This window comes from Stegastes partitus, unplaced genomic scaffold, assembly GCF_000690725.1.
Source record: "Stegastes partitus isolate 25-593 unplaced genomic scaffold, Stegastes_partitus-1.0.2 Scaffold156, whole genome shotgun sequence".
Lineage (NCBI taxonomy): Eukaryota > Metazoa > Chordata > Actinopteri > Pomacentridae > Stegastes > Stegastes partitus.
In genome coordinates, this window is record NW_007577887.1 from 364,251 (window position 1) to 391,692 (window position 27,442).

The 27,442-nt window shown below is 41.9% G+C and overlaps 1 protein-coding gene across 2 annotated transcripts in view; it reads left to right on the top strand.

Annotated features, from left to right (window-relative positions):
* The window catches only part of znf536 (zinc finger protein 536), a 207,483-nt gene that overhangs the window by 102,271 nt on the left and 77,770 nt on the right, over positions 1 to 27,442 (top strand). For both annotated transcript variants that reach the window (XM_008279351.1, XM_008279352.1), the window contains exon 5: positions 8,709 to 11,005. In XM_008279351.1, the coding sequence (XP_008277573.1) occupies positions 8,710 to 11,005 (2,296 nt within the window). In that variant the 5' untranslated portion in view covers position 8,709. The remainder of the gene's footprint in view (positions 1 to 8,708; positions 11,006 to 27,442) is intronic.

The window sequence follows — 27,442 nt, forward strand, 5'->3', positions numbered from 1 at the left end:
TGCTAAGCTTTCTATTTCAACCATTTGTCAACTCCGACTGTTTAATTTTAGCTGGGAAAAAAAACAGCATATAGTTGTTTTGTGGTACATTTGATACAATGGCAATAAAGCTGTCTATCTATATATAGCTTAATATTGTACATCTTTGTCACTTTTAACTAATATCCTTAACTTTAACAATGTCTTTTGGTTATCCTTTTCTACCATTAATTTAAACTGTCTGCTGCTGCAGACTGCACCTGCTATTTCAAGGTTCTGGCAACTGCAGAAATGCTGTTGGTTAGAAATCAAGCCTACAAAGGATGTGCCTTTGAAGTTTTGTGAGAAACCAAATGTTCATGCAGACCCAAACACTGAAACAGACTGTTGGGATTCCGCCTTACATTGTGGTTTCTATCCTTTTTGCACATGTATAAATTGTGTCCATACACAGTATGCATTTTTTTTTTTCATTTTTTGCCGTTGAGAGCACCCAGGTGTGTCTGCATGAGTTTTGTGCGTGCGTGTGTGTGTGTGGGTGTGTGTATAACTGTGTTTTGTAGTCCAGTTCACAGAGGCCTGCAGAAAAAAAAAGTCCTCTGAGGTTTCACCCAACTTCCTGCTTTAATCACGTCTGCCTTGTCATTGGCATCGATGCAAACGCTGCTTCACTGGCATCTCTCTTCCCCCTTTCAGTCTTTTTTTTTTTCCTTTATCAGGCTTTCATTTCTTTTATTTACATTCGTAAACCTTTTCATCCCTCTCAACTCCCCCCAAACCCCATCTCTAATCTTAAGAGCAGTCACCACTTTGTTTTTCTGATAAAGTCTGATAGATAAACATGCTCTCTTATGTCCCCGAGGCCCTCCACCCTCTCTCCCGAGAGCACACCCCTCTAAAGCACTTCCTCTGCTACAATTAGTCTGTAATAAATACACCCTGGCCTTAAAGTAGAAAATACTCTCTCACTCTCTCTCTCTTTCTTTCCTTTTTATATTAAGTGCCACATTAGCTCACTGTACGTATCTGACTTTGAAGCAAAATGAGAGAAAGCAGAGAGTGCGCTGCTTTTTATCTTTCTCTTGTTCCCCAGTCACACCAAAAGCGTGTGAGAATAATAGCAGTTATAGGGCCACTAAGAGATATTGTAACATATGCAGAGAATTGCAAGCATTTCCACTCAAGTCTCAGCTTCCTGATGGCTTTGATAAGATTAGTTTGCTTTCTTAAACAGGAAACGCGCTGCTTAAAGAGAAAAAAAAAAAGACCCAGCGTGGTTGCAAAAGAAGTTTAACTTCTTCTTAGAGAGCTAAAGTTCCCTTCAAACTCTTCAGATGAACAAAAAAGACGACACAGAGAAAATGGGAGAGGAGAGAGATAGAAAGGGAGAGTTTATCAAAGTGATGGAATAAAGAGAGATTTAACACGGTCATATTAAAAAGACATGCAGCAGTTTCAATATTTAAAAATCCCATTTGCTTCGACAGAAGAGCTTTTTCATTCAAGAGCATATGGCAGCAGTACCTGTATCCAGCCTCTGTCTTATCTTCCTCAAAGAAAAAGAATAAGAAGGAGGGGTGGGGGGGTGGTGGGGGGAATACTTTCAAACAGACATTCAGACATTGAAGAATCATTCAATTATCGGCAGCATGATGTAAAATAATTACCTGACTCGCTTCCTGTAATGAGTGCTGCTAATTAGCCATAGACTTTTGTTTTAGTTGAAAAAAGAAAGAGAGAGTCCCAAACTCCCAACAGCAGAGAAGCTGTGAAAGATATGTTGTATGTTGAGGTAGCGCCCCATCCTTTTTCTAAACACACACACACAACAACACACACACACACACACACACACACACACACACACACACAACACAACACACACACACACACAGGCACTGTGACTCTTTACTATAGGCTCACTTGGCTTGAAGGCACAATTTACCCTCCCAATGTATGCACACACAGCTCTCAGTAAATAGTCGAGAGTGCAAAAAAGATCCTTCTTCTCTTAATTAGCTGTGTAACAATTAAAGTCTCCTCTTAGTAAATTGAACCTTTGTCTCCCTTGCCTCCCTAGTTGGATTTCAGCACCTGTCACAACAACCCCTCCCTTTACCACCACCTCCACCGCTGCCACACACCCACCACTATTACCTCCACAACCACCCCTGCCTCGACTGTAGTCATTATGCAAAAGTCTACCAGAAAGCGCCCAGCATGAGTGGAAGAAAACAGCAATTATTTCTGATATTCTGTTATTTAGGCCGTATTGACATTCAACTACTTTCCCTTTCTCTCTGTTTGCGTCTTTCTCCCTGCCATCACCTGAAAATCAGAGTGAGGCTGAACTGCACTTTCTATTAGTCTCAATCTTACTTCTTGCGGGTCATCGCTGCAGCGCCCTAAAATGTGACCTACAGATTTCTCTCTGTCTCTCTCTCGCTCTCTCTCTCTCTGAACTCTCTCTCTCTCTCTCTCTCTCTCTCTCTCTCTCTCTCTCTGTGTGTGTGTGTGTGTGTGTGTGTGTTTTCAGCATTGACATGCAGCACAGTGAGTGACCAGTGATGTAAGCTATAACAGATACACTATGGCCATTGTCTTTCTGGCCTCTTTCTTCCCATAGCCTAACCATGCATGAGCGCTCTACACTGCTATGTTTGTTGTCTAACACAAACACAGACGCACACATGCTCGCACACAGAATTGTGTCCTACTTTTCTGTCTGATTTGACAGGAAGAAGGGTTTAGTAACCAGACACAGAGCAGAACAAACCACACAGGTACATTAGAGAACATAATAGCCACATTTTGAACGTGAGTTGAGGACCAAGTTGAGCTGAGAGGCTGCACTTGTGTTTTGAGGTTTTTGGAAGTGCAAATAAAACCTCAAATCAATCCATATGGACCCAGAACACAAACATGAAGATAGGGCATTTATAAAGAGAACTGATTCAAGTTATTTAGTAATAAATGCAGTGAATGCAATTTGTGGTAAAGGGGTAACAAATACGATTTTGGCTTGCTTAATATGATCCTTACCAGCATGACATTCGATCATCTGTATTTTTGTCAGAGGAAACAGCATGTAGCCACACAGCAGCTACTTAAAGTTTCATAAAACAAGTTTGGTTGAAAGCTGTACATTCTGACACTTCCTTCATAACTGCTTTAAAAGCCTGATGTTCGGGGTTTCCCAAAAGGTTGTCAGAAGACAAACAAACAAAAAATATTTTAACAGCATAAGTCATAAGCTGCAGTGTTTGCTGTATTAAAGCAGGCCTGCTGCAGTGCATAAAGTCCAATATGAGACATTGACTATCATTATCACATCAATTACTATAATTTTCTGTTTATTTTTTGGTTTTCTCTCCTGTAACTGTACTTGGCTAAACTGAGACAGGCTGCTTAACAAATGTTTGACACTGTTAATCCCGTGCTCATTGCTTTGCTTTATTCACTGCTGCAGGGGTCTGACCATGCCACTGTGACCTCTATTGTAGCACACTCAGGAGGGGAGAGGTGTTCACAGATGTACATGCACACACACACCCGTGCACACACATAGAGACAGAGACATCTGCAGGTCATCATCATCATGGTGGGAATAATACCAGGGATGGTTATCATAAAGGGAAGCTTTGAGCTCCCGGCCGTCTTGGGAAGATGATTTGGCTGGCCCGGAACAATGAACTGTGGGAATCCGCTTGTCCTGCATTGATCTTTCTCCCATGGCATCCCCTGCAAGGCTGTCAGAGCGACGGACGGATAAAAAGACCCACAACATTTTTCTTTCTCTCTCTCTCGCTCCCTCCCGGTGTCTTTCTTTTCTTGCTGTCAGGAGGGCTCCCACTGATCAGTGGGGATGAGCTGAAAGTTGAACTACCTGTTGACAGGACTTCTTAAACAGCCCTCAATGACATATTGTGCAAGAGAGAGAGGGAAAGGCAGAGAATCCTGTTCATTCATATTTGTCACAGATCTATTGAGCCTGTGCTCTCATCAAACCCTTGTTCCCTTGCTGTTATTTTCTCTGCATTTAAGTAGCGCTGGGGTTATGTTAATACTATTATTCCTGCAATTAATTGTTGAATCTTCAGTGTGGAAAAAGCCTCTTTTTGTTTTCCCAGCATCGTGTATTAAAAGGTATTACATTTACCAGCTGCAAGTCAGACCAAAGGAATGCAGTTGGTGCATGATTGGTGTTTTTGGCCAGCCAATCAGAGCTCTGGTTTGTTCAGGCCACTGGAAACACTGCCCTAAAATCCTGCGTCTTTTGGAAGAAAGGGCCTACACTTTATTGTTTTAGTCGTATGCTTTTCAATGTTCACCTACGATGTTTTCTCGTATTTGTCAGAAAAGACACACACAAAAAAAATACCACGTTTAAAACTTAGATGAGATCTGTGTTTAGCCATGCAACTTTTCATTTTAAAAGACTACAATCCAGTTTTGAAGCCTCACGTCTTCTTGATAGTGCAGAGTTATGAGTTTTGATCAAGAGGCTCTAGGCATGGGATGGAGTTAGGATTGAATCTGGCAGGTGTTGTGTGACTGTTTTCCATGTGCAGTTCAGTGCAGAGTGTTTTCGCCTCATTACAGAAAGTAATAATGCAGTGAAGTCAAAGTGCGATAGAGAGGAAGGAAAACAAGGCAGCTTTTTTATTGGATTAATTAGACGTCTTGCAAAGACCACCTGCAATAGAAGAAGGAAAAAAAAAAAAAAAACACTCAAGCTGGGGAGAAACTCATATCTGGTGTGTTCTACCTACCAAAGCACTAACTCTGACTAAACCATGTTTTGCCAAGAGGTAAATGATCTTTGAAATGATGAGGAAGCTCTGTTTGTGCTTTGAAAACAAACTTACAGCTTTTCAATGAATTTAAATGTCCCTGCTGCTTGTCTAATCACTAAATATTTAGCATTCAAATCTCAGTACATGGAACATATGGTAAATGCCCACATTGTCCCTTCAACATCAGAATGCTGTTGCTGCAACCCCCTTGTCTCATTAATGATTTGGTGCAAATATGATTGAATTCAGCACATTGTGAATAATGATTGATTTGTTTAATGCAATGAATTTGTTCATTAGGACTTAATGAGGCATTGCATTGTGATTAGTCGATGGGTTTGTGTCGATACATGCCAAAATAACAAAGTAAAGTCCAACTAATGGCTTTTCGATCCTTTAGTCCCCCCCCCCAATCTTGTCTTAAATGTCAGGGAAAACTTTTATGACAAAACTCAAGCCTGACATGGAATTGAAAAAGTACACTGTGAATTATATTTGAGACTGTTTATTTTAATATGAATTTATAATAGGTAGCAATTCCTAATATTGAAACTGCCTTTCATGTACAGTAATTTATATGGTTACAATTAGAGAGGAGCACATTTAAATCCCAAATGCATTTATGATGCATGCTACTATTGATAAGACAGAAATGAACTGAGCACATTCAAATGGTGACTGAAATATACTTCCATTGTGTTACAGATACCACTTATAATTAAGCTGAGGATTGAAGAGAAACCAAGTGAAATCAGTTTCTGTGCGTGTATGAATGTGCAGAGGATTTGGTGTGTTTACGGGTGCACGTGGTGCTTTGCTGAATATTAAACCACAAACTATAAAGACAACAACTGAACCGTCGTGAGAAAATGCTAAAGGAAGTCTTTGTGGTTTTAGAGGTATAACAGGAGCCAATAGTTTTAATGAGGCAGCATTGCTGCACTTGCCAGGAAATGATAAGGTTATACAGGTTAGAATAACGGCAGACAGATACTGTACCAGTATAAAGGTACAGCACACATCTGTTCTTCATAACGGAGTCTACACAGGGTACACAGCAATGGCAGAGACATTATTAGCGACAAAGTGGCCCAAAGTCTTTCCTTAAAATGACTGGTAAGAATGACAAACCTGAGCCTTGATACATATTGCTTTTTTGTATGTTAATGCTGCATGTAACATTGTGCTTCTGTATGTGAGAGACTTGTAAGAATAGCAGGATATGTTCAAAATAGGAAGAGTTGTTCATGTGATTTCTGTGGGCAGCCATTTGATAACGCTGGGTGAGTTGCAGCATACTCACCGTGTCTTTCAGAGGGCATTCGCATATTGAACTGTTGTCTGTAGTCAAAGGGTTGTGTTTGAGTGTGCGTCTTTGCTGTGTGTCTATGTGTGCCTAGTTGTACACCACCCTCAAATTCCCTTGCATGTGTGTGTTGATGTGAGCAGAGGGGAGATGTCACATAAGAAATGTCCTTTTTAATCAGGGGAAAAAATATAAAATGACTCGGGAGCAAGGCAAGCATATTAATGTGCCTCATTTGCATACGCTCGTCAGCCAGGATACGTTTATAAAAAACACAAACTGGATTCGTCAGTTCATTTCACATTATTCCATTGTCTATCTGCCTTTGTTATATGTTAAAGATAAAGGCAGAAATCAAATTGAAGAAAAGGGCAAGCTGCTATCTCCCCAAATGAGCAACAGCTCATCAGCCTAGTTTAAATCACAGATTTCTATTCCAAAAGGCAGCCGCTTCTGTAAAAAGGGCCCATTCAAATAAGGTCTCCTCCAATACTGGCTGGTGATGGAAGCTGGGGTGTCACATAAATACAATTTAAAACTGAAGTCATTTAAAACAGTCGACCAAAGTTTAATATATATATATATGTGTGTGTGTGTGTGTGTGTGTGTGTGTGTGTATATGTATATATATTTATATATACTTGTGTGTGTGTGTGTGTGTATATATATATATATATATGTATAGATTTAATTCTTAGATAAGGAGTACAGCATTATTGTCATTATTCTAGTCACATGAGAACACAATCATACGATCTGTTGTAAATTTAAGTAGGCTTTGACTGAAACATATCTAACTGTTACACATAAGTCTGCGGAACATAGCATACCCATTATATTCTTGATGAATTCAGTAGACTTGCTTTATGATACTTGTGGGGAGAAATAAGGAGAATTCAAAGGGCAGCCCACAAGTGTCACATTCCTTTACACACAAGTAGAAACTGGTCACAGTGTCTAATTCATGTCCACAAGATAAGAATCCACCGTCAACAGTGTGTTGGAGGGGCCAGTGGCTACAAGAACAGGCGCCCCTTATGTCTGCTAACCTCCTACTGAGGGGAGAGAGAGGGTGAACGAGAGAAAATTTTCAAATGAACAAGACAACAAATGAGCCAAGCACAATGTAGAGAGCGCTATGCTTCAGAAACTTACAGTAGGTGGAGAGAGAGAAAAAGAAAGACAGAGTGTGGTGGAATCTTAGACGCCCTTCAGATCTATAAGTCTAAAAGTATATACTGAACACGTGTGCACATATTTGCTGTCTGTGAGCCCTGTTGCTGCCAGACTGGGTCTCTACGCTTTCTAAAATGACACCACTTCTTTTCCTAAAAGTGCACTCACCTAATGCCAGTTCTTTACACTGCCTCTCCATGAAAGGATTTTTTGATGATTATAATCATACATTATAGCCCAGTGGCTGCCACTGTTACCAGGCAGCATACTAATCAGCTTAATGAGATATTATACAATATTTTGTTGACCAAAGCAGAACCACGGTTATTGTTTCTGAGGGTTTGATCCCTGCAAGCAGCCAGGAAGTGTGCAGATAGATGTTTATACCTCTCCATCTGGAGAGCAGATGGATCTGCATAAAACCAATGTTATTCTTTTTTTAAATTATTTATTCACTGATGTTACACATATGGAATGAAAACCCTTTCAATGATAGTACAACATGGTCTGAAAATCATGATATACTGTATTTCAGTAGCATTGCAGCAATCCAGGACCACAACATGATTCTATGGCAAGCAGTGGGTAGAACTAATGGAACAAAGTAACTGCTACCTTGTTGAGTTTGTGCTTTTCTACATTTACTTTTTTATTAATGTATTACCTAGTGCATTGCAAACCATTTCAACAATTGTTGTTTCAACTGTTGTTTTGTACATCCTGGAAACTGTGAAAGAGATAGGTAGAGAGAAGGCAGACAGAGAGAGAGCTGGGGAAATGCAAAGACGCAGAGGGAGAGCAAAGTGATTCACATCAAATGTAATACGGCTCTTTAATGGAATATTGCGCCAAGACAAGTGTCGTGGCACCAAGATAAGAATGTTGTGTTTCCTGGAGTAACCCCTTGGTTTTAAGTGCTATTGTTAATATCATAATTGTAGTATTGCGGTGGCTTTCTGACAATGCAGTTGCTCCATTTCATTAAGGCGTGTAATTGGAGGAATTCTGATAGGATGGGCACAAGTAGCTTAATTATACACTGCTCACTGTGTTTACACAGTAATTATTACATCCAAAATGGTTTTACATTTTGAAAAAGTTCTAAGGAGTCACAGCATCCCTTCAGGCCCTTGGTGCTGACAATTCATGCAGTGCTCTGCGCATCAAAGACAATAAATTTTATTTGCCTGTACCGGGCGATGCTCCACAGGTGTTATTTCCTTAAATTAAGTAACACATTAGTCCTGAACATGTGGTTGGATAATCAGTGCCCACTCTGGCATTGTACCTTTGAAATGCAATGTTTCTGTGTGTGTGTGTGTGTGTGTGTGGGTGTGTGTGTGTGTGTTTTTAATTGGTCTTGAAACATTCATTTTTTTCAAAACATGTTTAATCCAACAATTGAATTGTTTCTAATATTGTTTGTTCTTTCTGTCCGATTTGTTCGACAGGATGGAGGACTCTAGTTTATGTCTTGGTGTGTCGTCAGTGGTACCTGACGCCGATGCCCATCTGAGCAGTGCAGTGTTAAATGGCCGTTATCCGATCAGTCAGAAGCTTCACCAGCTCACTGCCCAGCTAGGACACGCCTTTCCGGACCTGCACCGCCCACAACAGATTCCAGAAGAAAAAGCAGCAACACCTTTGGATGAGAAGACACACCACGCAGCCCTGGCCAGTCAACCTATCAGCAGTCAGATGGCCCTGCTAGCCAATCAACTCAACCGAGACATTGATGCAGGGGCACTAAGTGGGCTGAACGGACGAGTTGACCTGCAGCAGTTTCTTAATGGGCAGAACTTGGGCATCATGTCCCAGATGAATGATATTGAAGATGATGCACGCAAGAATAGGAAGTATCCCTGTCCATTGTGTGGCAAGCGCTTCCGTTTTAACAGCATCCTATCACTGCACATGCGCACACACACAGGAGAGAAGCCATTCAAGTGTCCCTACTGTGACCACAGAGCGGCTCAAAAGGGCAACTTGAAGATCCATCTCCGCACCCACAAACTGGGGAATCTTGGTAAAGGCCGTGGCCGTGTCCGAGAGGAGAACAGGCTGCTGCATGAGCTTGAGGAGAGGGCCATCCTGAGGGATAAGCAAATGAGAGGGAGTGGTAGTCTCCTCCAGACAGCTCAAACACCCCACCTGGGCATCAATAGCAGCTCTAACACCCATCAGCAGCAATTGAGTTCAGCTTGTGGCCCCCCTCCACCCTCTGGTCTTGCCACTCCAGACCCAGTTTCCCAACCTTCTTCTTCACCCAAGCCGGCTGGCACCCAAGATGAACAGTCCCTGAACCCAACCACAGGCTTCCGTTGTACCTTCTGCAAAGGGAAGTTCAAGAAGCGTGAGGAGCTGGACCGCCACATCCGCATACTCCACAAGCCCTACAAATGTACTCTGTGTGAGTTTGCTGCCTCTCATGAAGAGGAACTGATAAGTCATGTGGAAAAGGCTCACATCACAGCCGAGACCACACAGGGCCAGGGTGGTGGTGGATCTGGTGGCACACAGATGGCCACTGAATTTCGCTGTGATGTGTGTGGCCAGGTGTTCAGTCAAGCTTGGTTCCTCAAGGGTCACATGCGAAAACATAAGGACTCCTTTGAACACTGCTGCCAAATCTGCGGCCGTCGCTTCAAGGAACCCTGGTTTCTCAAGAATCATATGAAGGTGCATCTGAACAAGCTGGCCATCAAGAGCAAGCCACCCCAGCCCAGTGAGCAGGACATGGCTGCCGTCAATAGCATGAGCAATCTGGCTCAGGAAGCTCATGCCAACCTTTATTCCCGCTACATCTCCTGTCTGCAGGGAGGCTTCCTTTCACCAGACAAACAGGGCCTAAGTGAGCAGCACCAGATGTTGGCTAAAGCAGGGATAGCCATGAAGGAAAAGGAGATGCTAGGGAAGCTGCTCGGACCGATGGCAGGAGGTATGGGCCATGGGCTGGGTGAAAACGAGAAGCGCTCAATCCTTGGTTGTCTCAGCCTTGTGCCCCCACTCAAGTCGAGCTGCATGGAGCGCCTCCAGGCAGCTGCAAAAGTGGCAGAGATGGACTCCCTCAATAGCTACCAAGCCTGGCAGATAATGGCTCGTGGCATGGCTATGGACAGGGCTTTCATGCCGAAGGATCAGCAGCAGCACCAGCACCATATACCCCCAGGGCAAGAAGATGAGATTGGTGGTGCGGGGTCTTTGGCATCCTTCTCAAAGGATAAACAAGACTACTCCTTGATTGCTTCCAGTGATTGCTCCAAGCAGAAGCAGCTCTCTGAGGCCTTGCAGGGATCGAAGCCCTCTAGTGGACCCATGATGTCCATGAAGGAGGACGGAAGAGGCTTTGACAGTAATCGTGACCTAATGTCTCACCATGGTAGTGCTGAGGCTCCTGGAGCCTTGGCTGGCTTAGGAAGCCCAAACATTGATTATGGCCTTTCCAGTCTGTCCAGCCTGAAGGACAAGCCTTCAGAGTGCCCTGACTGTGGCCGAGTCTTCAGAACCTACCATCAAATGGTAGTCCACTCCCGAATCCATGGTAAAGACAGGAGAGGCATTGAGGAAGCACTTCAGCAAGGTCTTGATGAACGTCGTGGATCAGCCAGTGACCCTGAGTCCCAGTCCATCAGCCGCTCCACCACTCCTGGTTCATCCAACGTGACAGAAGAGAGCGGTGCTGGCGGAGGGCAGTCCCAGACAGGAAGCATCCAGGACGACAGCCCACATCCCTCTTCACCATCTTCAGGTAAGAAAGCAAATTAGAGAATTCTAACTTTAGTTTATGCCATTTATTAAAGAACGATGTTCACTTACTTTTTTCAGTGTTCCCAACTTACTACCTTGTAATTTTGGCTACATAGTTTCCTCTAAGACTCACATTATTTGTATGGTTGTGTATACATCAATGTATGCAATCCTTCTCTTCAAAAGGGAATGAAGGGAATGAAAAAACAAAACAAAAAACACACAAGTTTGTCACACAGTAACACAAACTAACTAACTGATACAGGCAACGATTGGTCTTCAAGGTAAAATTTAGGTTTTGTCAAAGAAGTCTGATGGCTTTCAAGAGAGTGATATAGCATCTTTAGTTCTATGCTGGACAGGGCAGTCTGATAGCAAGGTCAAGTGATGAAAGTCTCCTAAATATACTTGCACTGATTGTTTTAGGCAGGTCTTCTTTTGGTGGGTAAAATACCTTTCACACCAGACCCCTTCCACAGCAATACATTGCTTGACTTCTGTGTTAGTCCCTCTGTCTGTTTCTCTAAACTGGGGGTGTGCCGATCACCGTCTACAGTAGGCAATACACTGATTATGGACAGAAGTACTTCAGCCAGAATGAAGCCTTTCAGCCACAGAATACTCCAGAGAACACAATTCAGAAGGAGACCTGCTTCACCATTGCATCCTCATTTGCAGTTTAGCGGTATAGATCCCTGTGGAACATGAGTAAAGACTGGGAGCATAGGGACGAACTCATTTTAACCACAGTGATTAATAAATGTCTTTAATAAACACGTCGGAGACAAGCAAACCCCTCCCTTCTCCGTACCCAGCAAACACAGGCCGGCCCGGGCTAGATAAGTGTATGTTTAGTGGGATTAAGGGAGACTCATTGCTAATGATTACACAAGTTTTTAAAGGTAACTTTTGGATGCTCCTCAGGGCACTATACTAGCGTTAAGAAGCGTGTGCAGTAATTAGGTCACGAATATGCGATAATCAGTCGGTTTAAGCTAACAAGACACTAATTAAAGATATACATATAAAGCAGGTCAAAAAAATTAGTGAACTTCATTTGCAAAGCGAGGATGTGCTTTTAAGTCTTTTGAGAAAAAAAAATATAAATATATATAAATATAAATCAGAGTGGCTTAGCTTAAGGCTGTAAGCAACTTAATTCCACCAGTGGAGACGAAATTGTTTATTTATTCACAGAGGCATGAAGTCCTTATCATGCCCGTGTAGTGTGATGGGTTTGAACATGGGACAGGCTATGTTTATTTTAATCTAAGAAATAATAACAGACAACCCCCCACCCCAATTAGGAATTAATGAAAATGAGAGTGAGATAAAAACCTATTTTCTTTATAGAGACTATTAAACATAACACTTTCTCAACAGGGTGGGGGTGTAGCGGATGTAATTATCTTCTGAATTTTAATGCTGGAAGTTTCTCCCTTCATATCGCTCTCTCTCCCTCTCTCTCTGTCTCTGTCTCTTTTGACTCAAGCACTTTGAATCTGATGGGTAAAGCTTGTGGCATTTCAAGAACTTAAGAGGTACTGTATACCAAATAAACAAATAAACACATTAAATTATTAAGTGAGAAATAAAACTGATAGTATTTACTACCAAATGGTAACAAAGAACAATGGCTTGCTTTAGATTTACTTGAGTGGTTAAATCTCGCCCCCGGGGCACCACCTTTGGAGAAGGAGGGTAGGATTAAAGACAGAAATATAAGTAGAAAAATAAATTAAAATAGCGCATCTGCAACCTTGCTGGTTTCCGCAAGGCCTTTAATGCTGCTGTTTCTGTGTACGTGTGGTTTTTGCATAGGTTGTGTTTCTCACCCTTTGCCCAGTGCTCAGTCAGATACATTGGCAGTATGCAAGCTTTTTGTCACACTGCCACTGTCATATCTGAAAGGCTGTCCTTACATTGTTGTTGCAGAGCTTTGTGAGTGTATGTGCCAAAATAGGATCTCAAACAATAGCTTACTGCTACAGTGCATGGCAAAGGAAGAAATTAAATGTGCAAAGAAGAATAGCATAAAATGATTAAGGATGCCCCGATATGAATAGATTGGAATGCAGTTTTATTGAAACTAAATTTCAAAAGTAAACATATTTGACATTGAAATGTTAACAATGCTTGTTTTGCCACTTCCTGTTTTTTAATCAGGAGTAGCAAAACTTGACTTGTCGTTCTTCACAACTTACACAATGTGAATCACATTTGGAGCTCAGGGACTCTCAAATTAGAAGCTTTGATGTGTGAGAAAAATGTGTCTGAGTCTCATGTGGAGAAAGGTGTCATGCTTCTCCTCTGCATGAATGTTTGTTGTGTGTGTGTGTGTGTGTGTGCGTGCATGCTGCCGTGTGTGCACGCATGTGTGTGTGTGTGTGGTGGGGGTGCTTTGTAGTATGTGTGCATATCACTCTCTTCTGTAGTGAGCAGGACGTGGCTACTGCACCATTGTATTTATCTTAATATCTCAGGTTTTAAAAGGAGAGCTTGTAATTCTCTCTAAGTCAGTGTACCTGCAAGTGTGTTCTTGTGTGTGTGTGAGCCTTTGGCCCGCCACAGCAATTTTGAGTTAAACTTAAATTATAGTAATCAACAATAACATCTCAACTGTGAAAGAAGGTCAGCTCTGGCACTTTTGTCTTTGAGACGGCACTTGTTTAAAAGCAATGAGTGAAAAAAGGGAGAAGTGAGGAAGAAAAAGAGCAGAAAAACAAAGGCCTTTGTCAGATATGTCCTTTAAAGACCTTCCTTTAAAAACATAGCTCTGCAGCTAACCTTGAGCATGTTTTTTATTCAAAATTTTTTTAAAGAAAACAAAGAGGTAATTACATATATGCCCATCACTATCTCTTTTTTGTGTGGTTACCCTTGGATTGACTTCGCATCATTGTTTCCTGTGATGATCAGGCCTCAGAGAAGCTGTGTTGGGAGAAAACACAGCAGTCATGTTAGAAAGGCTCAGCAACAGGTAGGCCTGACGTCAATGAAAGTTATCGTCTTCCAACATGGCCTGATGCTACGGAAAGCATTACCTCTTTTTTTCCTGTTACATGCAAATAAACCACCATAGAAAATTCGCATTTAGCACAATAGCGTCATCCTATTTTGCTGCCACATTATAGGCAAAATGTAGCTGAATCTGTAAAAAATTGGCTTTACTGCGTGCATGTAAAGCCTAAAGCGGCAGAAGTCCTCCTTGAATGTATCTCCACAACCTTCCCTCTACCCCTAAACCCCACTCCCACCTCTTTGCTCCTGGCTGTAAAAGACTATACACTCCCTCTGGCTCTTTCTCTTTCTCTCTCTCCAGAGAATCCCCCATGTCTACATTTTTTTTTTTTTTTTTTTTTTTTTTTTTTGCGTTTTAACATGGCAGGGATTAGCCTGCATATCCCTGGTCTTACCACGGCTCAAACAAGCAGGCAAAATGCTTGCTCCATACAAATTGAAATTGGATTTGCCAACTTGACGCCTTAGGTTATAAAGCGTGGATATTCATCTAATTGCGACAGTACAATGGGGGCGTAATTACACATGCAGACAAACTGTTACAGTGTAATTACTGTGTCATTAAAACAGGAATAAAGTAGAGTTGAACAAGATCCAGACTAGTATGAATATAAATGGTGACAAACCTGTTCTAGCTAGCTATTACCAGCTAATATTAGTCAAGGCATTGCAGGAATCTGCAATATAAAAGAGGAATACCTAGTAAGGATCTTTACTAATATTATTTTACTCTCCGTGACTCATATCCAGAATATTCAATGGAAATTGAAAAACAAATTACAAGCATTAAAGCATCTTAGGCAGCACATCTTTGCGGATGTTAGCACTGCTGCCTTACAGGAAGGGGTCCTACAGTTTGTTCAGAGTTAAAAGACACCCGTGGCAAATTAACTGGCAACTCTAAATTGCCCATAGGTGTCTGTCTCTATGTGTCAGCCGTGACTGGTGCCCTGTCTATAGTGTAACCCATCTTTCACCCACTGTCAGCTGAGATCGACCAAACCCCACTGCTAACCATGTAGAGGATAAGAGAATATATCTCAGGATGAAATGGATGCAAAGAGAAGTACTGTAACTACAGAAACATTCTAATGGAGTGTAATATTTGCATACATCCGGCAGACTATACATGTTCCAGAGACGGGCCAGTGTTCCTTTGCTATTTGGCCAGTTTTTTCAAAGTATAATTTAGGCAGTGGTATTCTATTCAAACACAAATTTGTTGAGGAGAATGTGGTAAAGTCAAAACCAAAACAGTAAGGTTTTAGATATTGTTTCAGTTGTGCAACTCCCCTAATAAATAAGTAATTGATTATGTTGCTGCCGTGATTCTAAAGCTTGATTTATACTTCTGCGTTGAATCTACACCATTGGTACAGCATAGCCGGATGTGGTAATTTGTTGTGTTTGCATGACATATTGATTTGCAAAAAAAGAAAAAAAAACACGCTTCAGTAAAAGACAATGCAATATGTAATAGGTTGTAATTGTATCTGGCTTGCTTGTAGTACACTGACAAGCATTGTACCAATCTATCTATGTACCGTTTTCTGGTTTTCATAACTCTACAAATCCATTTATAGACTCACTTGGTTCTTAAGTCTTGTCTCTTTCAGTAAATGCAACTATTGTCCAAATTGTATTAGCCCCAATTCCAACATGACGGAACTCAACACAGTGACCTAGACACTCCACCGTTAGCTACCGTTTTGGTGGTATACCTGCAGAGTAACAAAAACGCACAGGCAAATGTATAAACGCTCACAACTGTGTAGGTCACTTGTGTAGGCTGCAGCACTGTCTGTGCAGATTCAGCGCAGTGGTATAAATCAATCTTTAGGCCGATAGTGCCACTGATAGTCTTGGGCCTCCAGTCAGTTGCTTGCCAAATTGCATACACATAACAATCTAGATTAAAAATATTTTAATTTGGCAAAATATCCTTTAGCCAGGCCCGCACTGAATACACTGAGCCTCAGCTGGTGGAGTTGGAAATATATATTATTTGAAAAAGTCCAGTCAAAATTTCTATTGGAAGGGGAGCTTGGCAATCCACACAGTGTGATCAACTCATTAAATCTGGGTTGTGAGCCAGTGCATTAGTTACAAACTAAGAGAATAGGTAAATACAAGTCAAGAACAAAGAAACAATCTTTCTGTCTTATCTAGATTAGGTGATTATCCTAGTGGATGTTCTAAGCTATAAATGAATTACAAAAGAAATGTTGGTGCAAATAAAAAGCACTCCTCGTCTCTTTGTAGTGATGCACATGGCTTGATTACCACCTGGACAAAGTATACAACTGTCCTAGCCTCCATGGTCCCTATTCACTGTGTGGCGTCTACATTTTGCCAAGCGGCAGTTGCAGTTTTTATAGAATATCTGCAGTATAAAGCCCCATAGTGTTGCTTCTGCTTTTTAAAAGGAGCTTCTAGAGGAGCAAAACCTCACGATCTTTAATGTCCCAACTAATACTACATAGTATGTAAAGGGGAATATTCCTGAATGAATTAGTGTTTATTATAGTCAACAGAAAGTAAGTAAGTAGTAAATCTATAGCAGTGTGATACAACATTATTGTACTACTGATTTAGTTTGTGTGGCTTTCGGTTAAAACATAACTAAGGGAATGGGTTGCAAAAGGGCTCAACTGGCACCCCCAGTGGATTAATCTAGCCATGGTTATGTCCATGATTGAACAGATAAAACAATAAATGGTCACATCTTACAAAAAAAAAAGTAAAGCAGATGCTTGACCAGGCAGTTGAGCAAAGGAAAAAAAAACAAAACTGGAACAAAAACTGGAACAACTGAATATGTACGCTGAATTTTTAGCAGATAAACAGAGCGTGAAGTGAATCCGTTGTCAAAAGTCAGCCACACTGAGTTCATGATATCTCAGTATGAAAAGCCAGAATAACTTACATATACCTCGTTACTGTATGCTACATTACTCCTACATCACCCAACACTTGCAACCCAACACTTTGAAATGAGGCCAGCGCTGTGTGAATGTGCACACCATAATATATGTGTGTAAAACTATGTGCACAAAAAATAATAAATTGCATTTCCCTTTTTTTTTTTTTTTTTTTCCCCGATTTCTCTCGTCTGCGCAAATTACTTTGTCTTTGTAATTGACATCCGTTCCTCTACTACTTCCCTCCTCGCACTGTTCTTCTTTTCTCTATAATCAGAGAACTCAGTGGTTACAAAACCTGAGCTTTCTACCCCCCACTCATTTGAAGAAGTCTGGCCTGTCATATCTGTATTTTTTATGTGTCACTAAACTTAAATAGACAGTCATTGTGTTACAGACACATTCATTCCCTGAGCTGTATTTTTGTACAGTAGGTCAGGACTCTGGTGTCTGGTAAATGATAAAAGTTCTATTCAAACGCACTAATTGTCAGTGTGCTGCTCTGATTGACATGTCTCGGATAAATGCAGACTTAGTATTTTTGTACACGCTTGCACAATATAAAAGGCCAATTTATTTCTCTGTTCTTCTTTCTCTTTTTCCTTGCACAGTTCATTTGATTTCTTTCTTCCTTTTTTGCTCTCTGCCTCTCTCCCCTACCCCATCTCTCAGACTCAATTTGTAAATATTACCCATGGTGGGAATTAGCCCAGGCTTTTTAGATATTTAAAAATTTCAATTGTATTCCAACGAGCGTGTTTGATCGAGGGAAGGACTGTGAGACTCGGTTTGCTCCTCAGTATTCCTGGGTGGCTATCAGTGGCTAGCCTTGTCCTTATGAAACATTTATCAGCCCGTTTTATGTCTTAATGATCACGTTAGGATTCCCCGCTTGGTTATGAAGCCAGGACAGAGAGAGAGAGAGAGAGAGAAAAAAAAATGGACTGTTGAGACAGGGAAAGAGAGGAGATGAAAAAAAATTACATGGGCAATCCAGAAGGGATAGACTGAGAGAGTGGAGTGAAAAAAAAAAAAAAAAAGGGAAGGAGAGATGACAGGGCAACAGATTCCTCAGTAAACAACGTTGCATTATGCCATTCACTCTTTTCAACTCCAAATCTTTGCCAAAACATAGCTTACCTTTCCCCTGGAATAAGCTTTCTTGGCTCACACACACACACACACACACACTCACACACACACACACACACACTCACACACACACACACCTCCTCCCTCTTCTTCTGTCTTCCCCATTTCTGTTTTATGTTTTTATAATTAAAACATAATATTTATCTTTCCACAACAGAAGGCTGCCTTACACTGTCAGGTAGACTGTTTGCATATTAATATTCTTAATACATCAACAAGCTATCTTCTCTAGTGTCAAAACTGAGCAAGAATAGAGAAAGAGAAGCTGACTCACAAATACGGCTCTTTACTACAGTTTTGAAAATGCAGGAGAAACTAAACTTGATTGACCATGCAGAGGAAGAGCCTCAAAGTGATGGGGGAAGCCTTAAAGAGGAAAGCAGCAGAGAGAAAAGAAGGAAAAAAAAAAAGCCATAAATTAACACCACAGTTACAACTTGTGCTCACAGTGGAACCGTGTTTACCTCGTCTCAGCGTTAAGATGCATATACGAATGCAAAGATTTAGAGCAAATACGCGTTTGCCCTTCCTTTAGTTCAAACTAAAAGGCAAAAACAACAGTGGCTAAAAAGTTTCTCTTCTTTGATTGTTTATGTGTGTGCTTAACAGAGGGGTTGGAGGGATGGAGGGGAGGGCAAAGTTGAATGAGGGTGAATGCCAAGTTCCTTTTTCTCTCCGTCTGGTGACAGCTGTCTGACTCCGTCAATGTGGGATTCCTGTGAAATGAGGCAGGGCTCTCAGTCAGGGAATGCAAATGATGGCACTGGATGGTGGAGCGGCAGTACTGGGGTATGGAGTGGGTGGCGGTGGGTGAGGGGGAGCTTTGTTTGAACAAGTTAACTTGGGCATGATTGGGTTTCCTCCTGTGTGTGAAAAAGCAGAAGAATACATTGACCTTTGCCTTATTAAAAATGGAGGGCCAGCCATGTGATACCATGACTGAGGAATCTCTCGCTCGCTCTTTTTTCCCCTCATCCTGCCCACTTTTTTTTCCTCTTCTTCTCTTTCTTTCTTTCTTCTTCACTTTATCATTCTCTAATTTTGCCCCACCAGTCTCCCCCCAGTCCTCCTCCTCCTCCTCCCCTCTCAGTCTCCTCCTCTTAACCCCACTGACAGGTCACATAAAAAGACTTTTGTGTCAACATCAGGGTGCTGACATGAGAGCAAAAAGCTACATGAAAAATTACTTTTTTTTTCTTAGCTGTAGTTATCTCCTCATCATAACAGAAGAGAGACGGAGTGAGAGAAAAGAAGGGAGACGGGGGGAGAAAAAAAAACGGAGAAAGAGAGAAGCAAAAAAAAGTGAGAGAGGAATTAAGTCCAGAGATTAAGATCTCTGAGCTTTCGTTTTTTTTTTTTTTTTTTTTTTCACTCTCTCCCCCTGCCACATTCCAATTGTTCTTAAAATATTTGGCAATGTCAATTAGTAAGTGAGCAGAGCTAGCTGATGAACACAATTTTCCAGGCGACTGAGCACCCTATTGTTGTGGAGCGAACAGCAGATTTCTGAGGTCATTATCATTCCCTGTTAGCCGTGCCCAGCTGCTCTCCTCTTGGCTCCAGCCAAACTCAGCTCTCCTCTCTCCTTTTTCCCCTCTCGCTCTTATACATCATCTCTCTCCCCCCCTCCTCCCGCCCCCCCCCCCCCCCCCCCCCCCCCCCCAACCCTTCCTGCACCATGTTCACCAGTTCAGAGCTGGTTGATAGCAGGCAGCAACAGGGGACCTTCAACAAGAGGAGGGATGGGAGGAGATGGCGGGTGGAAAGAAAGGAAGAGCGAGTGAGATGGATATAAAGCAAGAGTACTGGGATACAGTCAAGGCAAATGAGTGGGAGGAGGAGGTAAGGGAGGAGAACAAAAAAAAAAAAAAAAAACAGAGAAGGGCATGGGGAAAGCAGCATGGAGGAGTGGGCAGGCTCAGATCAGGTGGCGACTGAACACAAGAGGGAGCATGAAAGAAGTAGAAGAGGAAGGGAGGATAAAGAGAAAAAAGAGATGTCTTTGAAAGTGGAGAACATATTAAGCATCATAGAAGGGACAGTGAAAAAAGAAAATTAAAAAAAAAATCCATTTGTTTTTTCGGAAAAGGCTGAATGAGCCTATAGTGACACTAACAGTAACATGTGCTGTTGCATTTTACCCTCTTGTGCAGTACTTAATGTAAGCTGATGGTTTTGCAATCTGAGCGATTTAAAACACTTTGTCAGGAATGCAGAGAAAAATTGGCATAAACAGTGTTTTTGTGCTGAGAAAGTTTATTAACCCATCGCATTCTTCCAAAGAAAGACGTTATCTTCTCAAGTTACCTCAATTAAAAACATCATGTAGTTTACATTTAAAGCTATGTTCATTAAAGAGAAATGCCCCGCGTACATATTGCTGCGCCTTAGAGTGCAGAGAATATCAAGCAGATGAGACTTATTAATTATTTTTTAAAACAAACAAGCAAACAAAAAAAGAGTGTGCCCGCTGTTACAGTTTTATTCAAAAGAACTGAGTTCTCTTTTATACTTCGCAAACCATCCAGGTATCTGCATCTAAACATCCAAAGGCGTCTTTCTTTTTTTTGTTTAAGAAATGATGAAAGATCCCTTTGTACAAAAGTACAAAAAAAAAAAAACAAGCAGAGAAAAGGAAGAAAATCAAAAATTTCCGACTTTTTTTTTGTACTTTCCGCCAGTTGTACATCTTAATGTGTTCCCAGAGGCCTATTCACCCTCCTCATCTCCATCCTCGTCTCTCCTCCTCCTTACTGTACCCCTGCCACTACCTCCACCACCACCCACCTACGGGTGCCCTCCCTCCTTCCATCCCTCACACCGACATCGCTCTGACAGGAGATTTACACACCTTGCAAAGCAGGACACTTTTTTTATTCTTTTGTTATTGATACAACGTACCTGTGAGGCTTTTTGAAAACACTTGCAACTAAAAAGTGTTGAAACTAATTAAGTAAAGTAGTTGTAAATAATTTAAAAAAAAAAAAAAAAAAAAGGATAATTCTACTAAATTTCTTAAACAGACCAGCAGGTTTCAGCAAAGACTTTTTAATACGCGGTCAGTTCCACCTCTTACTTCTCCGTTCCCGTTTCTGTCGCCCAACCTGTAGAAAGTTTGCTTAAGTTAACGCTGGCTGGTAGTGGGTGTGTTGGTTCTCTAAGTGTGTGTGTGTGTGTGTGTGTGTGTGTGTGCATGTGTTGTAGAAAGAGAGAGGAGGAGGAAGAGAGAGAGAGGAAGAGAGAGAGAGAAAGAGTGAGAGTGAAAAAGGGTGAGCGGCATCAAAGCGTTGCTCTCAGCTGCAGCTGCCAAGCTTCCTCGTCCCCAGTTAGCAGCCATCCAGCTGTCAGGCTGCGCGAAGAGGAAGAGAGGGGGGAAATCTCTCACCAGCCATATGGTCCCCAGTTCTGTCAGAGACACTCCACGCTCCGTGGGCAAATGGCAAACTCATATATCTAATCAACACTCTTAATATCCAGACCTGAGACCAAGGATATTTTCACAGTCTTGCCTTTCAACAACATGGCAAAGGGGAGCTATATGGGATATGACCAGGCACTTAGGATATGTGTCAGTTGTGTTATGTGAGCTTTACAAAGCACCACACACAGGTTACAGAGGACGACTGAGTATAGAAACGACTGCTGATGTTAAAGGCTCAGCAATGTGTTCATTTTCTTCACTCTGACTGTGACTCTTAGCCCCGAGCTCATTGGCTCCTACTGAAGATGCAATTTTAGAAAAATTAATAAATTAACATAAAAAGACAGCACATAAATATTGTTTGGGGAAAAAAAAAATAATAATAATTTTCTGAAACAGCTGGGCACTGTAGCTTTTAGCACCCATTGCTCCAACAGGAAAGAATAAAGCATTTGTTGGGCTATTTTCAGCAACGGATTAATACACGAGCTTAGTCAAACTAGTGAGCATTAATGGCAGCAGGTGGAGCACAATATTGTTGAAATACCTTCATTGTTTTTTTGTTGTTTTTTTAATATCTTAAGTGGATAAATTTGTTGTTTTGTTTATTTATTTATTTTGGTTGATGTTCACAATGACAGAAATGTGACATTCCCTCTCAGTGGATTACTTCTTTTATCAAATGAACTAAAGATCCAAGCTGACCTAATAGCATGTCGTCTTTCCAAACCACACCAATTTGCTACACTTTTATCTGGTCTTCTCCCATCTGAAACAATATCAGTAATATGTGCAGTGGATTGACTTGAACCCTCCTTTTAGCTGAGCAGAAGCTGTTAGCTTTAGAATTGCTAGCCCCAGAGAGAATGGGCTTGAATATGGCTTTGTGTTGTATCTGATAGCGGGATGCTACACCTGCTCATCTAATCCTGGCAGGCCTCTGCCTCTAGTTTCTCCGGCTGCAGAGTAACATGTGCCTTATGGCACAGCAAGCCGCACTGAATCACGAGGAGGTTTGTTGGTATTACAGTGACAACGCTGTGTAAAGCTTGGAAACAACCGTTGCCCCCTCCTTGTTGGGACTGAAAAGTGTGAACCCCTCCCCAGTTTCTTTTTCGGCAAACAGCTATTAGTGTATGGATGAAGCATGTAACATGGGCTAGAGGTAGTGGATGTGGAAATTGGCATGCGTGGGAAAGCAAGCTATATAGAGACAATGACAGAGACAGTGAGTGATGTGGAGGAAAAGAGACCGCGTGAGAAGGAGAAGCGGAGAGAGATTAAAATAGAAATCAGGAGATTTGGATTGGGGGCGGCGGGGGAAAGAGGGGAAGAAGGGGGCTGATCCAAGTCCCACAAATCTTTGCTCAACCCAACAACCTGAAGCAGAGGCCATTAAAAGCAGGGAGAGCTGGGTGAGATATCAACCTAGATGGATATGGTGACAGCAATGGTTTGGAGGGATGGTAACTTTAATGGCCCCACTGGGTTTTTAATGAGTGTTGTGCCCCAAACAAAATGAGCTAATTAGTGTTATCATCCATATATCAGACCCTACACACACCCATGCGTTCTGAGGAAGACACATACACACTGTGCTGTACATACGCGCAAAAAATCTGCTCAAACAATTTGGAGCTTTTTACTGCTTGTTTTACATGTTACTTTTCCGTACATCAACTTGATAATATTGAGTTCCCCTCAAAGGACAAAATTTAATCATCACTGATTCACTCCATTCCTCTTTGAATTTGATTATGTCGACCTATGCAGTCACACTCTGTCACAGAGCTATTCCATTCTGAAGTGAGCCCCCCACCTCTTCCTCCTTCAAAAAACACACACTTTCCAAGCCATAAGGCCGTGCCCTGTTTGCGAGAGAAGCGATTATGTCTACACTGGTTTAAAATCAGGATAACAATGCCATGAACGGGCATTTGGAGAAACAGAAAAGGGCTCAAGCCAATATCCTGGCATTTGGACTCAAGCTGCTGTTACCTGCGCGTAAGCCGCGTGTTTGTCACGCCATCGCCTCTGGTTGACCACGCTACCCCACCAGCCCCCCACTTTATTTCTCTTGCACTAAGCCTATTATAAAATCAATAAACAATTGAGCTTTTTTCCAGTCCTTTTAAATCTTTTTCTCCTCTATATATCCTCTGAGATGAAGGGGAAGCATGCAAGCGGCAGTGTGGAAAGCGCGGAGGGGAAAAAAAAAAAAGAGTGAAAGAAAAAAAGAAGCAACAAAAGCAGCTCAGTAACCCATCCTTCCCTCTTTGCTTTGTGTCTGCCTCTCCGCTTCGTCGACCTGGTTCTGACCCTCAGTTATGTCATTTGCGCTTAAACATGGTCATGGGAAATTGTACATCTGATGCACAATTTCCCTGCTTGATCTGATATTTTGTCATTTGTATTTTGACCCCCATGCAAGAGCTTCACCTTCTTTTTGTTTCTTCATATCACTTTTCAAGTTGCCGTGGTTAAAGAAAGCTCCGGGGAATGATTGGGGGATTTTTAATTGTCACATTCTTGAAATGTAATAACCCTTGAGCTGATAAAAATCAACAAACACCAACTCTGATAGCTGATTCTCAGATTAGGCATCAAAAAATGTGGCGTTTACAGATTTTAATTCCCTTTGTCAGTTTAAACTCATATTTCAAACTCAGCCGTGGGGAGATGACAACTTCTTTTGATTCCTCCAGTCACAGAGAAGTTGGAAATTAGAATGTCTGCAGCTAGGCCCACCCTATTTTCTATTTCTCCCTCGTTTTCCAACTTCTCAGTTTGTTTACTCTTCTTGGAGAGCGGATACAGTAATTATCAGTGATCAAAAACAGCGCAGGTTTTTCTGCTGATACTTTTGATTTATGCATGACATTGTGTGTCGCCACATCATCAGTCACATAGAAAGCAAGCAATTTGTGGGAAATAAGCTTTTGCCGAACATACTTTTGTAAATCCAGTGTAGACAGGATACAGTATATTCCATAGATAGCGAGTAAAAGTAATTATCCTCGATACAACAGCTGAAGATGATGACACGCTGTCACACCGGTGGCTTTTATTATAAGATAATGCAGACTGATTAAACATTTTTGCCACCCTCTGTCTTTTTTTTTTCGGCATCAGGTTTAGGCTCATCCGCCATGCCTGCTGTATACTGTCCAGTGGCCGGACTTTTGACTGCAACAGATTTCAGCAAGCTGTTGATTGTGTCATCTTGGACTTTATTCTTCTAGCTAGCCTTCTTGGCTGACCCTCCCTTGAACATGCCTGCTATTGGCTGACCCTCTGTTTAACCAAGTTATCATTGGCCAGGAACCCCGCCCCCCCCAGCCTTGAGCCAAGCCTTGATTGGATGATCTCTGGAAAGCTCTCATCAGGATGGTCTAAATGAGTATAGATGTGGACTATCGTGGTCAATTGTCCACGCTTTTCCATTTGGTCCTCAGAGACGGGGCTCGAAATGTGCCCAGAGTGTGTCGATGCTGGACGAGCATTTGGCTGGCTCGGTCCTATTCCCAGGGTTTGTCCCCCACAGAGACCCTGTGTGGGCCGCTGGTGGTGACAGTGCTTCAGGCAGCATGGTGTGGCCATGTGTGTCACATCCCCCCTTGTCATCCACCAGACGGAGGGCTGTATCATGGCTATCGTCCTTTCACACTTGGATGATGCTTCTTCGCCTCCGAGTTTGACAGTGACTTGCCTTAGTGACAATTCCCATCAGAACCAGCTTTCTTATCCACCTGGTTCAAAAGGTCTGTGTGCTGAAGATTGGCAGGCGTTTTTATTTTCCCCTCTCCCACTGCTGTCATGTGTTTATTTCACTGGTCTGTATATGTTTCTATCAGCTTGTCTTTTGTTATGGCATGTTAGCCATCCTTGTCCGATCATGATATGCATGTAGCCATCCCTGTGCACATAGCAGGCAACTCCAGTCTCTGTTTGCAGGGCCTCCTGCCATCGTAACACATCCCTATTCAACAGGAGAGCTGGAGAGAAAGAAAGCCACTCTGTAAGCATCCATGGTCCCTCCCTTTACTCCCTGTGTTTTGCTCCTTCTTTCGCTTATTTCCACTGGGAGGAACACTGACCTCATTTGTGAGGACAATAACCCCCTTGACTTTGGGGATTAAGACATGAAACCTTTGTGGATTAATTAGGTTCAGAGCTGAATTCATTTTGTCGCCATGGAAAGAAAAGAGAGAATGAGGAAAGAGGAGGATATGGGTTATAGGCTCTATTATGAATTTGCTATTTGTCCAGATAGGTGTATTAAAAACAAATGCTGGTGCTCATCACATTTAAATCCTCCAACAGAATGGAACTGCATTTGCTCACTTGGAAAAGTATTAGAATGGGAAGTAACAGTGACACAAACTCTGAAATCACAGCGAGCATTACAGAGTGTTACACAGCAGTGTGGACTTCAAACCGGGGCTTTGCAAGCATGGACGCAATGTTAACTCACTGAGCTTAACTATTTGGCAAGTTCAACACGGTGAACAAGGTTTGCTGGACTGTGTCAGTCAGTTTTATGCAGTTTTTATTACCTTATTATGTTCTTATGGTTTGTATTTTTAATTTACTTCATCTAGTTTTTGTTTCACTCCATCACTTGTGCTGATCTGTGAAACACTTTGAGCCACGCTGACCTGTACGAAAGCAGCTTTACAAATAACGTTTGATTGACTAATTGATAGATTTGCAACACACCGGAGCCTGAATCTGCTTATTCATGCCCCAAGATCTACCCTTAAGCTTGTCACACATAATGTTGCAAGTCGCAGTCCTGACAATGCCACAGGAATCACATTATCTCAGTTGTCTTGGTAACAAAGCAAAGTGTTTGTTTTCCAAGATACAGTGCAATTGCAATTTAGACAGTTTACACCTATTGTGTGTGCGGGTGTGTTTTTCTTTTCTTTTTTTTTTAGTCAAGAGCATATGTTATTTGAATGTATCTTTGGCTCGCAAAAGTGGCTGTTTGTTAGACGTTCTGTTTACAAAATAACAAAGGTGTTTATTTCACCAAAGGCATAACGGAAGATGTGTTAAAGTGTTTTTCATGTCATCTTGTGCTTGTTGTAAATAAAAGCGACTGTTGTCTTATTACAGTAACACCTTCTAAATGCGACAGCCTCAGGTATAGCTCCCTTATGGACCAAGTGTTGAACATGTGCTTGATGAGATGCCTTCCTCACTTTCATTTACAGCTCCTGTAATGAACCCAAGTCTCGTCATCTCTACCGACTCCCTTATATTATTTTTTTTTTTATTTTTTTTTGCGTGTGCCCTCAAGTTAACATTTCCCAATGTCCCACACAGTGAGCATATGTTTATGCTGATGATAAGGTTGTTATAGCGAGTGAAGTTTCTTATCCTCTCAGTATTGGCATGTAAAACATAAACCTCCACGTGAGGATCTTAGAAGAAAGTCATTTCCAGACCTAGATTAGACCCTGGATTCTTTCGCCGATTTAGATCTTCCTAAATCAGAAAACAGTGGCTTTCACTGGGGCGCGCACTTTTTTCAAGGGCATTCCGACAAGCTTTGGATGTGTTGAGAGCATCATAAGTGATGTTTCGACAACTGTATTTCTATCTTTGAACTAAGCCCGTGAGTTCACAGAGTTTTCTTTCACCAAATGTACTAATCGGGGACACAAAGGCTCCCAAGTTAAGGATTTCTCAAAACTTCAATGTAGCCACATTTAGCCCGTGGGACTCCATCCAGCTGCCAGAAGTTAGCGTCTTCCCTCCTGAGAACACAGGTTTATCCTGGGCTTTCATAGAGAGACACTCACATTTTCTCCAATGGTCCTCCCCGTTCCTTCTATCCTCTGTCTTAAGACATGGAGCTAAGTCGGGGCTAAGCCACAAACCACCCTCATGGGAGGACGGATCGACCAAATGCCAC